General features: G+C 29.8%; 1 protein-coding gene across 1 annotated transcript; it reads left to right on the forward strand.

The window, feature by feature from the left end:
* The first annotated feature begins 1,852 nt into the window (after positions 1 to 1,852).
* LOC139086019 (glycerol-3-phosphate dehydrogenase [NAD(+)], cytoplasmic-like) lies at positions 1,853 to 3,476 on the forward strand. The gene is made up of 5 exons (XM_070634290.1): positions 1,853 to 2,038; positions 2,102 to 2,160; positions 2,224 to 2,439; positions 2,502 to 2,611; positions 2,667 to 3,476. Exons 1-5 carry the CDS (start codon positions 1,998 to 2,000, stop codon positions 3,288 to 3,290), a joined length of 1,050 nt encoding a protein of 349 aa, XP_070490391.1. The 5' UTR covers positions 1,853 to 1,997; the 3' UTR covers positions 3,291 to 3,476.
* The last annotated feature ends 11,063 nt before the right edge of the window (positions 3,477 to 14,539 follow it).

Raw genomic sequence — 14,539 nt, forward strand, 5'->3', positions numbered from 1 at the left:
CTTTTGTATGAAAAAGGGATTTCAACTAAATACAATAAATATTATTGAAATCTCAAATGAACGTTACAACAACTACGATTTAGGAAAGAAATTGAATTTGGAGTTTGGTTACCTGAGCAGCATGGAAGTTTAATCTTCTTGCAGCTAGTTGTGTCTTACTTTTTAATCTTCCAAGAAGAAGTGCGAGAAACTGGGATTAAAAAATCGATAACAGGCTTGAGTAACAGTAAGAGATTGCCAATTTTCTATTTTACTTCAATATCCTTACACAATACGTAATGCTTTGTTCGTTTCGTAACAATACGCCGTTGTTGTTTTTCTCTCATTTGAAAAATGTGAAAGACAATATCACAAAAGTAGATGAATAAAGAGATTTTTCTGTTTCTATGGTGTCCAATTCATTTTCCTCTCCTGTTCACATTCTACAACATCCATGATAATATCCTGTTCAACCATTGTCTTTCAACTGTTTATCTCAAATACCTTCCATTTCATTCCGTGTGACAATATCGAAAAAGAATGCCTTTATCTTACTTTTTTTTCCTATAGAAAGCATACATGTTAGTTGTAATTTTTATCTTTTGTTTCTATATTTTACTATTATGAGTTCAAGTTACTAACAAAGAAGATATTATTCATGAAAAATAGTAGACTTTGCATTATATTGCACTTATGCAATGTTGAATGTTTTAATATTTTTCTTGAAATGATTGCTTGACGTGGCAGAGAAAATGTCATTGCAGGGACAGCTTGGCTTCCTTAGTTGAAATTCGCAATGGCAACGGTGGCCAGGAGCTCCAGTAATGTCAGCTCAACCTGTAGACAGAGGATTTGTGCTTGATGTGGAGTTAATTGTAGTCATCAGTATTAGGATAGCAGGTCTTATACGCACAGAAAAGATAGTAAAGCAGAGAAAAAGTTCTCATAAGAATTAACTTTGAATACCTACATGAAGAAACATTCATAAAACTTTTATTAGAATATTCAAATGTTAAAAAAAAGGAAACGACGATGAAATAACAATGAAAGTTATAATTGACGATTAGATTTTTGTTTATGTTGTTTTTCAGTATCTCTTCACTTCTCTTTTATTTCATCTTTTCTTTGTTTCTTAAATCTTCTGAATATATCCGAACAACAAAAGATGAAAATAATTTAAATATACCAACACTTAGTATATGACACTTAAGTTGAATAGGTGAGTATGAATGAAAAATTTGGAAATGATTCATTTTTTATTATATACACACACCACACCGTCTCTTGAAAGAAGAGATGAGAGTGTCAAGAATATAAATATGAGAAAGACTTTTTGAGAAGCAATCATTGAATGGAATTTTAGTTGTTACTTATTCATAAGTAATAAAGAATATAAAAATTCTTAAAAGAATCTGAAGATGAAAAATATGTACTTTGTAATGTAGGCATCAATTGTGTGCCGGCTGATCAGTCTTCCGCTATATCTAATATATTGAAATTTTCTCTAGAAAGTAATCTATTGGCACACATGTTGATTGAATATAAGAAAGTAAGTGCCGACAGACACTTGGAAATATTTTTTTTAATATGTAAAAGTTAATTGAGACTTCGAGAAGTTAATCAAAGTTTAATTTTAGTTATTTTTAACGAAGATGTTCCCGATGCTACACCCCGAATGTGATCTAATAATAGATGGAAAATTTCGAAAGAAAACAATCTTACATCGCGTGTTGTTTTTCTCGAGATTCATCGAATAGTATAGATGTTTACAACTATCTATATAGTAGTAATCATACAAATAAATTTAAAGTTAGTTTTAAAAGTAATTGAGAATTAATATTTAACGTATTTAGAATATTTGAATATCTCAGAGAATTTGTACAAAAATAGTCAGTCCGACATTTGAAAAATATTTTATTTTTGTTGTGATAAAAAATTCGGGAAAACAAAAGAAAATTAAAAATAATATTTTAAGAAAATTAGGGATTTTATTAAGCATCTGTTCAGTTGATTCAGTCATGTCCAAGGTTAACGTTAGTATTATCGGATCTGGTAACTGGTGAGTTCAAAAAAATTTGTATTTTGAGTTAATTTAGCTAATATCAAAATAATTTTTGTTTAGGGGTTCAGCTATCAGTAAAATTGTAGGCTTAAATGCAAAAAGACTTCCAGAATTTGAAGGTAAATAACTGCATAATTAAACTTTATAGATCCAGTAAAGCTAATCCAGCAATTGTTATTTAGAACGTGTTTATATGTATGTTTTTGAGGAAATCGTTAATGGCAAAAAGTTAACTGAAATTATTAACGAAACTCATGAAAATGTCAAGTATTTGCCAGGATATTTACTCCCAGAAAATGTTTACGCAACATCTGATATTGTTGAAGCTGCCAAAAATGCCGATATTTTGATCTTTGTTCTCCCACATCAATACATAAGTAAAATTGGATCCCAGCTAGGTAATTCATAGATATATCAATTGATTCAATTATATTTAAACCAAATTCTCTCTTAATTAAAGCTGGAAAAATAAAGCCAACAGCAATGGCTTTGTCTTTAACTAAAGGCTTTGAGATTGGCAAAGACGGTGGAATTGAATTAATATCTCAAGTCATCCATAGACATCTAAATGTAAGTAATAAGATTTTATGTAAAGTAGAGTATGTAGCATGTATTTCATATGTAGATTCCTTGTGCAGTCCTAATGGGTGCAAATTTAGCCACTGAAGTGGCCGGTGAAAAATTTTGTGAAACAACAATTGGCGTAAAAGACACAAAAATGGCACCAATTCTTCATAATTTATTCTCAACACCTAATTTTCGTGTTGTAATCAGTGACGATGCTGATACTGTTGAAATGTGTGGTGCTTTAAAGAATATAGTAGCAACTGGAGCAGGCTTTGTTGATGGATTAGGATATGGTGATAATACAAAAGCTGCTGTAATTAGACTGGGTCTAATGGAAATGATTAAATTTGGCAATGTATTTTATCCGGGTTGTCAATTAGCTACATTTTTTGAATCATGCGGAATTGCTGATTTAGTTACTACGTGCTATGGAGGTCGAAACCGTAAAGCAGGAGAAGTTTTTGTTAAACAAGGAATGAGTTTTGCTGAAATTGAGAAGAAAATTTTGAATGGACAGAATTTACAGGGTCCAGAAACTGCTGCCGAAGTCTATCATATGCTTAAAACAAAAAACATGGAAGACCAGTTTCCAATGTTTACAGCAGTTCATAAAATTTGCATTGGTGAATTAAAGCCCGATCACTTTATCGAATGTGTACGAGAACATCCTGAACATATGTAAAAATAGAGTAAAAGTCGATTAAATTTATTATATAAATTGTTCAAAAGTCATGGAGCGACTTCCACAATCATTAAAAAATTTCTTTGTACCTATCATAAATCTCTATAAGCTTTCATAAAGTAGTTGTGAATGAAATATATTCTTTCACGTACAATAAAATCATCGCATAGAATTTCATTCAAAATATCTACAAATATTTTGCTTTGAAGCCTTCTCATCTTTTTAATTCATTCAAAAAGGTCCTTCACAGTCTCTTTATTCATCTTTTTATTGTGACTCACGTGGCGAAAGGAATGTTAAATATTTCACTAAGCAATAACAGACAACGCAGCGAAGCCATTTAACACCCGCTGATTTTACTTCTAACTAGTGATGCCCCGAGAAGAATTTTTAAGACACCGCCGAAAAGAAACAATATTTCTGTTAGTTATTTATAAACTCTTTATTCGGATTCTTCTTAAATATGGTCGTACTTAAAAAGTGTTTGATTAATATAACAAGGTGCAACCTCCAACCTGACGAACATTATTATTTTTATCAATAGCTAGTAATGTGATTTCTTGTTGTTGTTATTCATTCTTTATACACGAAAGGTTTTATTTATGAATGTGGTATGGAGCGTATGCTTATAGAGTAACTATGTCATGAGTCAATGCTTCAACATTTGGTCCATAGAGTCTATAAACAAAATTATTGGAGATATAAAAGATTTATGTCTGACCAAGTCTGGATCAACAGCACTGATCTTTTGATATTCAAAATGCGCTTTAATACCTAAAAACTTGTTGGAATCGCCATTATTTACTTACAATGCAATGCTGCCAACTGCTTTTTGTTTGCAAATTGGAAGATAAATTATTTTATCAATTAACAAGAGGATGAACACAATTTACTGGCATTATTGTAAGTATTTAACCTGACTTTATGGAAATACTTAATCAATTGTTCGCATATTCATGCACGTCTTCTCGATCTGTGATATTTGCGATTTTCATTTGTTAGTTAGAATAGTATAAAGATTATTTTTCATCTATAGACATGTTTTGTGTTTTGTTAATGATTCAATTGTTTGCTTGGCTGAATACCAAAGACATTATATTTAAGAATGGTTCAAAAGAATCGAGAGAAGATGAAAATGCCAGATTAAAAATCACATTTGATGGACAATAAAACTGCTTTGAGCATAAAACTGTGGTCAAAATTTGCAAGCAAAAAATTAGAAATGAAACATCGTCAATTGGTCATAACTTTTTATTTTAAGTCTTATGTAGCACGCGACGAGAACATGGGATATAATACATTTCATATCCACACCGTCTTACATGAATTAATATCAATCCATAATTACAATCACTGAGATTTTGACTTTATACGGTTTGAATATGAAACACCACAAGACTGCGCGAACACTAAAAATAATAAATAAATACCCATAAAGAATATTTCTCGCCAAAACTGAACGAAAGCAATATTATATAGCTTGTCGTAAAATATAGGAAAATATTTGTGCAAAAAGGAACGCTTTTAATAATTGGAAGACAAAACGAATTCGGTCATAAAATGAATAAAAACGATATTTGATAAACATTAAAATATTGATTGGATGCGAATATATAAAAGATTTTTGAGATGTGGCAAAATTGCTGTGGTTTTAAGATGCTTCAATATTTTATAATTTTAATTGAAAACCAAAGGCAAGAAACAAGTTTGCTATATGGAAAAAGATTTAAATGAGCTATGCTCCCTAACAACCCCGTCCTGTTCAGTAGCTAAGAGCATTTGACACGTAATCAAGGAGGCGTGAGTTTGTAGTTTGATCGCCGTTAAAAACTCATTAACCAGACACCGTTGAGAACTCAAATTTGTTTTGTTAGAATAGTTCAAATAGTTATTGCCATATCAGATAGTCTTAAATCTTGTAATCATCCCTAAATTCGATAAATATTGATTTATAAACCAACCTGAAGTTGGCAATGAATGAAAGATTTCACTCAGAAATTTGAATTTCGAATAACCGTTACAAATATTATTTTCTATTCTGAAACACACATATGAACACAAAAACCAATGTTGGAAGATGAGATAGTAACAAAATGTATAAATAATTTGATGGAACTAAATTCCAATACCTATAGCAAGTCTTTAATTGCTATTATTATATTTTGAGATGTCATTAAAATATTTACTGAAGAACACTTCATAGCTTTATCATGTAAATTCAAGAATATAAGTGTCGAGTGTCCCTATTAAGTATAAATTCAGAAGTGACTTAATCTTGCACTTTATAGAACCTTACGTATGTATTTGTCATTATTAAAAGGTAATTTAAAAGTTTATTAGATGACAATGAATGAAGGTATTTTGAAGTGAATAAGTAAGTAAAGTGAGTAAGTGTTTAAAGAAAGGCTTGGAGAAGAGAGGAGAGAAATATGTATAGCACATAATGTATACATAAATTTTGTTTATAAATCCACTTTTTTATTCTTGTTTGCTGTTTTGATTAAAGTTAATTCCAATTTATTAGCCAATAAATTTTCTTTGTATGTTGTGTATAGCAGGCTCTGTGTTGTATATTTTTTATTGCGGGCATCTCATCTTCTTATTATTACTCATCACTTTTTTCCATTACTATATTCGTATTTATTCTTCTTTTTATATCAAAGATATATTTTTTCAGTTAAATAAATGCCAACCTAACAATGGCATAATTCGAAAACAGACACTTTGTGTGTGCTTGTTACACATTCGTATACAGTTGCCTTATACCTTCGGGGGATGCATTTAATTCTTTTGTATACACAAATACTGAATTATTAATGTAAGTTTTTCGAAAAGAGATTAGAACCTTTTAACCTGTACCATTTTATGACTTTTTATTTAAATTTCTGATCGTTGCAGGTCTCATCTAGTTATCATTGACTATCCATACAATCTACTCCCTAGAAGGGAAAGAGCATGCTCATTAAGTATATTCAAAGTTAGCAAATTCTTAAAAGCATGCTCTTCTCTGTAACGAACTTAAACGCAATTGCGAAGATATTAGGAACATCCTGTTCTATTTAGTATTTGACTTTTAGTTTCTAAAACGAGAACATAACTGTAATTGTAAGAATTGTAGATTTAATTACTAATGAATGTCTGTTTAATACTTTTATGACCTTTCCCAATCATAAAGAGACAGGAAAAGAGGTAAAAAAGCAACAAATTTGATTCGTTTGCAATTTAAACTCTATAAATTATTTTTTGCTTTGTATCTCAGCAACAAAAGACAGATAATAATAAAGGACAATAGATATTTTTTTGGTAATCAAGGAAAATCCTACATTAACCCCTTAAATTTTGAAAGAATTGTCTGTTTTTCGCTCCAAAATCAGAGCAGTCGAGTGAAAACGTTCTAAGACATCTGGAATATGGATCAAGTTAGGGGTTAAAGACTGCAAGCATAACAAACAAGTCCAAATGTAATCTTTTATTTTCAATATAAAATGTTCTGTAAATAATTAAATCGAGCAAACCGAAAAAAATAACTTTTATTTATTTTCATGTTGTACACACCCTTGCGTTTATCTCTTTGATGATCGGTCATAATTTATATTCTTCTTACCTGCTTCAGCGGCTTCGCTAATTTTCCAAGAAATTTCATCTCTTCCTTTTTTTGCTCTCTATCCACTCTTGAATCCTTTTTACTGCTTCTCAGGAAGAAAAATGTTGTTGTCAGAACAAGTTGAGGGTAATTTTTCTCATGTAAGATATGAGCAAAAAATTATACAGCACAAGTATTGTATTCTATAATTCTAATGGGTCTTAAACGCATCATTCATCTTATAATTGATATCAAATTAGAATAATTTATGCAAATGAATTCTGTAATAAATCCTAACCAATTGACCTATTATTCACTTACTAACTGGAACTGTGCTCCGACTTGGCACTTATGAAACACTAGGGCACTTCTTACCTAGTGGATCCGAACCAACGGCGATGAAACATGTTATGTGATGGGTGTTTGGGAATGTGGGATCTGGAAGCAAAACCGAATTCAACAGAATTTTACCAACCTAAGTAGCCTATGCCCTAGTTCAGCATCACCCTGAAACTAGCTGAAATAAGATATGGCTCATCTTGAACATTTTTCTTTCGCTTCCTTTTAAAAACACCTCAAGAGAAACAATAGAATAAATTGAAAAGTACATTCTGTCATTCATCCCTGGCTTTGACACTCAACGAGTATATACGAGCAAAGGTCTTTCGAAAAATGAAAATAAAATCATTGTTTTCTTATACAACATTCTTACTTTTATATTAATTTTTTTATGAAGCATAAAGGGATACATTCACGCTTCAATTTTTCATTCAAAAAAATATATTTTTTGTCGGCATTCATGATGACGATTATTTTAAGGACTAAGGACTATTCAAGGCTATAAATGAAAATTTTCTTTTTATTTAATAAAAGTATTTAAAAGAAGTGAATAGAAACAGGATATGACACAAAAGTATGTATTTGATGAAGATTCATTAGATACAAAGTTAACACATTGTTCCATTGTTCAATGATTATTTTAGTTCAAAACTAGCTACAAATTTAGAGTTTAAAGATATTAGAGCAGTAGTCGCAAAAATGTCACAAATGTCTGTTTCTTGGAATTACTGAGCTTCGTGCCAAAAATGCACCAAAAAAACTAGAACAATGAAAATTTTCCATTGTTCTCCGTGTAAAATACATTTAATAGTGTTAGTAATATTTGAAAATTTAACGGTCACTTATTCATATGACCACATATTTATATATTGGATGTCATAATTGTTCGCTAAATCAACTTTCAATTTATCAAGTCGAGTATAAAACAATACAGGCAAACTGAAGAGTCAAATAAATCCCTTAATAGTTGAATATGAAAAGGTAACAACAGAAAAATGAAAAACGCATTTAAAATCAAATTGAACTTTATTTTGAAAAGGTTCACATGAGTGAGAAAGAAAGATGTCGAAGGAAAAAACAAGATCGCAAAAACATGTCATGCCGAATATCCTTTATATTTCACAACAGATGAGTACAATAGCAGGGGTCTCTAATAATATTCTTTGTTACAATTTTTTTTCATCCTGCGTTTCTCTTTTCATTGTCGATTAACCCCTCGCTATTTTAAATTAATTGAAAGAAAATTATCTTTTCTTCCTTTTACTTATGCGAAAGAAGAAGTAGTCTGAAGTCCTTAAATCATACATCCATGTGACATTTCCTTCATTCTTTACGCTAAATCGAATGTGAAATGTTTTTGAAGTTATCGATTTTCACAAATCTATCGAATTCATCCCTTAATATTTTACGTGGAAACTTATGTGTGCAAAAAAACAGAATCGACCCTTTTAGGTCGATTTTATAATTTTTTAGCATAAACATTTTGCTTTAACTTTCAAATTTCATTGACAATTGTTTACTACAACTTCAATTTTTACACAGTTTATTTATATAGATCAAAGCAGGCGAAATCTTACAAAAACGTTTTTTGCAAAAAAAAAGCCTTTGTCAATTTAAGTGAAAGAAGTAAATTAAGTACAAATAAATGTATGAATTCAAAAATTCTATGCTTTAATTAGGTATTTGAAGTTAGAAGGATTCAGTTTAATTACAAAATGTAACTGTTGAAACGTGTTGTTTTGGCTACCTCCACAATTTGCGTTTTGCTGTGTTTTCTATTATTAAAATACCCTTTAAATACATGTAGTTCCTTTTTTTTGTTCAATTTAAGTAGGATTTCATTCTAACTATTGAAGGATGTTTGTTGAATAATCATTTAAGTTTGTATCCAATGTTGTATTTGTGGTGTGGTCCACGATTGCTTTGCGATATGCTCCCTTACAACCCCCGAGAGCTTAGTTGTAGGAGCAAGCGACCGGAAATCGTCATGTGTGCAGGGTGTATACCTAAAGCCATTAAAATTAACTTTAGTAATTCAAATCACAAATAAAACATTGTTCAGAGCTTGTTGATTACCTCGTATAATGTATGAAAAAGTTGTTTCGAGTATATAAAAATGATAGGACATAAAAAAAAATCCCAAAAATTTTTCTGGACCATTTTGAATAACAGACAATTTAACAAAAGGAGCTTCACAAAAAAATATGGGAATAAATAAAAGTATTTACTTTATTATTAATAAGAAGTTTCCTTTTGTTACCGCAAAAAAATCTTTTTTTTTTTTGTATTGAAAAGAGAAGAAATAATAAAAAAACATAAATTTGTGTTCGATTGTATCCAGAATTTGGTTCTTATATTCTTATTGTATGCTTTCTTATTAGTTAAAAAGGATTTCTTTCTCTGCTTTTGTTCACCATTCTTATCCTTGACCATTTGATTTTTCTTCATTTATCTAGCTTTATTTTGAAAGAAAACAAAAAACAATGGTGAATAGAAATGAGCCTCAAAACCATGCCGTGTTTCTCATCCAGACAGTGTGTCGACATACCTATGTGAACTTTTTTTATGCTTCATATTGTTCGTTACTGTTTTCATTTTAAAACATTTTCTCTTAAGGATAAGATGCTGTTCTCAAGAATTCATTATAATTTGGGAAAGTCCGGAATTAAAGATACTCAATAATGATTAAAGAGTTTAAAACTACATTAGAGATTTACATATTTATTAAAAGATCTATACTTCTTGGATGCTGTAAATTTGAATATGTATGGAAAAATCTGATCCTTTTTAACCTTTATTCGAAGATTGTGCTTAATCTAAGCATGATCAAGTTTCTTAAGAGGCAAATTCATCTCATTTTCTTTGAATCCTTTGTGACACAATTTTTGTTTGTGTTATAACGGTCATTTGTAATTTAAATTATATTTGAATTTAACATAGTTCTTTACCCCCTTTAACATAAAAATTCAGTCTGTTTCTGATCACTGAAGAATAAACATCGTTGTTATTAAATAAAGCTGCCTAAGTAAAGATATTTACTAGAATCACAAGAAGCAAATATGAATATTTTGGATATTATAATGTGTAAATCACTTCATTATGCAAAGTACTTAACATGAAAAATGATGAAACATTGACTGTTTATTGTTGTGAGTAAGTGATCGTTTGATTATTTTTTAAATCATTGCGATATTTGCTACATTATGCTCATTCACGCAAAAGACCTTGTCAGGTGTTCGTTAGCAATTGCTTTGTTGTTTTGTCTCTCTTCACATTCCATTTTCATAAATACCTTTTCTTGCTGTTATTCTGATTCTTTTGTATCATCTTTGTGTTAATAATATTATGCTTATAAAAAGAAAGAAAAGGCAAAAAGAAGAAGAAAATTTAAGAAATTGTTTTAAAAATGAAGAAAAAAAACAAAAATTTAATTTGACCTGCACGTTGGAGATGTTTATGAATAGCAGGTATAGAGTATGGAATAAATGGGTGCTGTGCGATCACTTTTAAATGAAACTCACCAGACATTTCGGCTCCGAGATGTCAAACAAAAAGTTTCATGGGGTGCATCTTGAGGGAACGTAAATGCTCAAAACTTCTTAACCTATAAATTTTCTGGATGTGCTAAATTCTAACTAATTATATTAAAATCATTGAAATTTAAGCATATCTAAAAATGTTGTGTAACATTCATAATCACTTCATTGACCATAACCTCTGGATCACCCCAATTTTATACTACATGCTCGACAGTCTTAAAATTCACATTGCGTTGCATTTTATTTTATTATTTCATTTTTACAACCTTTTAACCAAAAATGAAAAAGAAGAGCATATTTTTATAATCATAATTTATGATCATATCACTTAATTTTAAATTTCTTGGAATTTTTTTACACCTTTTATTCCTTCATATTTTGATATGAACCAATAATTTCTTGAATACAACACTCATTTTTGAATACGAAAAATGACATTTGTCATGCATTGAACTATTTTTTCACATAAAATCTCAAGTAAATTCCTCAGAAAATGTATAATTGATAGTTTTTACTTTTGCTAAAAGGATGTCCACATGCAAGAAAGGAGAAGAAACAAAAAAGTAAATTTGCATGAAAAAGGAATGAAAAATCGTCTACATCGGCGACAAGCTGTCTGACACAAAAAATAGAAAAAAGAAAAGATCCCAACATAAACTCCTTACAAAAAAGTCCTTACACGGTCCCAACTATTAGTTGAAAGAATAGAATAAACGATGATAAATTACCGCTCAGAAAGAATAGCCAAAAAAAAAACAACTAACACAATACCATTGAGAACTAGAAACTTACTAATTCTATAAATGGACGTTTGAAATAGAAAAGGAATTTCAAATACAATTCTCAGAAAATATATATGACTAACAATGTGGAATGTTGAAGAGAGAAAAAAGGATTTTAATGCACAGCCTGAAAAGAAGTCGGTGGAAAAAGAAGAAAGAATTAATAATCATTACACACATCCACAATGACAATGAAGAAATGTATATATGTGTATTTTTTTGGCAAAGCACAGAATAATGGTTTAATTTACAAGTATTTTTCTTTATGATTATGTTAATCCATAACAAGAAGAAGACAAAAGATTAAAGAAATGTTCCTCATATATACATACACTAGAAATGCAAGGTACACATTTTGATAAGATATATTTTTGATACTTGAATGTAGAGTTTGTCCAAAAATGCAAGCCTGCAAGCCTAAAATACAAGCCTGCAGCCTTTGATGAACTATCAGGTACAGCCAAAATATGCAGGCCTGCGTATTTAAAACGCAAAAGATGCACTCCTAAAATTTTTGACTAAACCCTACTAAAATGGAAGATATGCAGATATACTAATACAAAGTACACTCGACCATACGAAATTGCGTATACTGAAATCCAGACAATCCAGCAATCTTCATCATTTACATTATAACTGAACGACTCCCAAAAAATATCTTGCTTAAAACAATTTGTTGAACAAAAGAACAAAAATTAATTATAAGAAGACAAGATAAAAATACCTTGAGGTAAGAACATAAAAAAGCATAAGAATTAACTATTTGTTTTTGGGCTGAAAACAATGAAGAAGGTGTTAAAAGACATTTTAAGCATCTAAAGGCGATTAACAATTGCCCAGATGTTGTTTCAACTTAAGCTTTTGCAAATCTCCACTTGCTTACCATTGCTTACTTTTCTTATAATAAATTTTTGGCACGTATCTGCGGTTAATGTTTATTACCTGATGCATTTTTAATGAATTTGAAAATATGCTGATCGAGGCATGCATGCATGATAAACTCAATCAATTATTGCAATTAAAAAGAAATTACATTAAGTATTTTAATGAGTTGATTGGAATATACTTGATTATTTCTTTGAAAAATGCGTTAAAAAATCTCATAATTCCAAAAAAATTAAACAAAAGTAATTTTTAGGTACACAAAAGAAAGACAAAACCACACGAGAGAAAAAGAAATTTTTTGAAAATTTGCATATGGTTCAGAAAATGTTTTTATGAATGTACAGCTTTAACAAAGAAAACCTCAAGACTTCAATCTTGAGGCATGGACAAACAATAATGAAATAGACACAAATTTATTTTTTCATCTCTTTTAAAAAACCCATATTTCCTGAAGTAAACAACAAAACAACAAGCGCAACCATTATCTTATCGCATCAAAAGCAGACACTTAAAATAAAATTTCAAAAAGCTGCAAACAACAGAAGTAGCAACAACCAAAACTGTGTATATAAAGTAGAGTGAGGTGAAGTGGTTTGGGAACGAGATCTGCAAGGCAGGATATATCAGGATGTAAACAATATTGTTTTACGCTCAACAAAGCACACAAGTGGGATCATATCCTATTGATTAAATCAAAAATAGTAAAATTGTAACCATTTAATGATGCTTAAAAGCATAGAACCGCACTTAATCAGACTTATTATGTGAATCCAGAGCACACTTGAAAATCCAGTTCCTTTGCCAAAAATATAATTTTTTTTAAAAGAAGAGTCTCCTCTCGTTTCCTACTATATAGTAATAACTGCGTGTTGATATTTTAGTAAATCATTTCTTATTCATTGCCGAGCCATTCTTATTGTTCGAGTCTTTTGCATTGTTATGGAAATCCAAAATCTCATTGTACACAAGAAATGATTTGATTCTTCTCTGAAAAGAGATTCCTTTAATACTTCTCTTTGTCGGTACTTGTAAGTTAGTTTTGGTATTAACCACTTTTCAGCTTTATTATGATTCTTTTTCTCTCTCATTGCTACAATCATAACATAGTATTGTACATAGAAATCCATTCCATTTCATGACTGATGCTATTAAATTGAATTTTAATTAGACTATATGCGCTCTTCTTTTTTCTTTCGTTTATATCAGTGTTGTCCAAACTTTTTTTAAGCGTTTGACTTTGGATGTAGATGTGAAGCACTCAGTTTGGACAACACTGGTTTATATGATACATATTTAAAATACTCATGTTGTTCAAATAAAAACGATCGCAGTAGACACTCTCTACTCTATGAAATTTTTATATTCTTCTTAAATGGTCAGTATTGTAATTGTGGCGACTGTAGTTTATTCATAACTACTTACAAATGGATGTAATTACTAACAATGATGTTTATTCTTCAGAGTTCAAAATCAGACTGAACTTTTGAACTTTTGAAAAGGGGTTTTAAACTGTGCACAATAAATATTGTTCAAATCTCAAACAAACGTTATAAAAGTTAGAAGTGGTCAAGCCTTGTCTACTTTGAATATGTACCAAAAAATTATAATGTGGAAATAATGTTGTGTGAAAAAGAAAAAAAATAATTCAAAAGTACTCATAAAATTATATTTAGCTAAAAAGATGAGTAAGAGAGCAAGAGTAATGAATAATGTAACAAAAAAGTTATGTCTATTGTGAAATTAAAAAGAAGGTTTCATTAATCCATTAGCATATGAAACTTGAAATTGTTAAACGATTAAATTCTTTTACAATCATATTAAACATGAAATTCGAATAATATAAACGTGTGCACGGTACAATAAGTCTATTTTTTTCATGATATAATTTAGCAAACAATAAGTAAGAGCGATATAAATCGTTTAAAATTACCAACAGCACGTTCTCGAGTATGAGAGAAGTAATAAATAAAAAACAGTAAAACGGCCTTTTCTTTCAACCATTTTTTTTATTGCTGAATCAGAGAAAATTAAATTGCTTCTAAATTGAGGAGGTGTGGAAATTAAGATTATTTCAACAACTTGCTAAATCCAGAAGCTAATGGAAAAAAATTAATTTTCACC

The sequence above is a fragment of the Chironomus tepperi genome, unplaced genomic scaffold, assembly GCF_022539635.2.
Source record: "Chironomus tepperi strain 1889 unplaced genomic scaffold, CSIRO-AGI_Ctep_v1 contig_85, whole genome shotgun sequence".
Classification (NCBI taxonomy): domain Eukaryota; kingdom Metazoa; phylum Arthropoda; class Insecta; order Diptera; family Chironomidae; genus Chironomus; species Chironomus tepperi.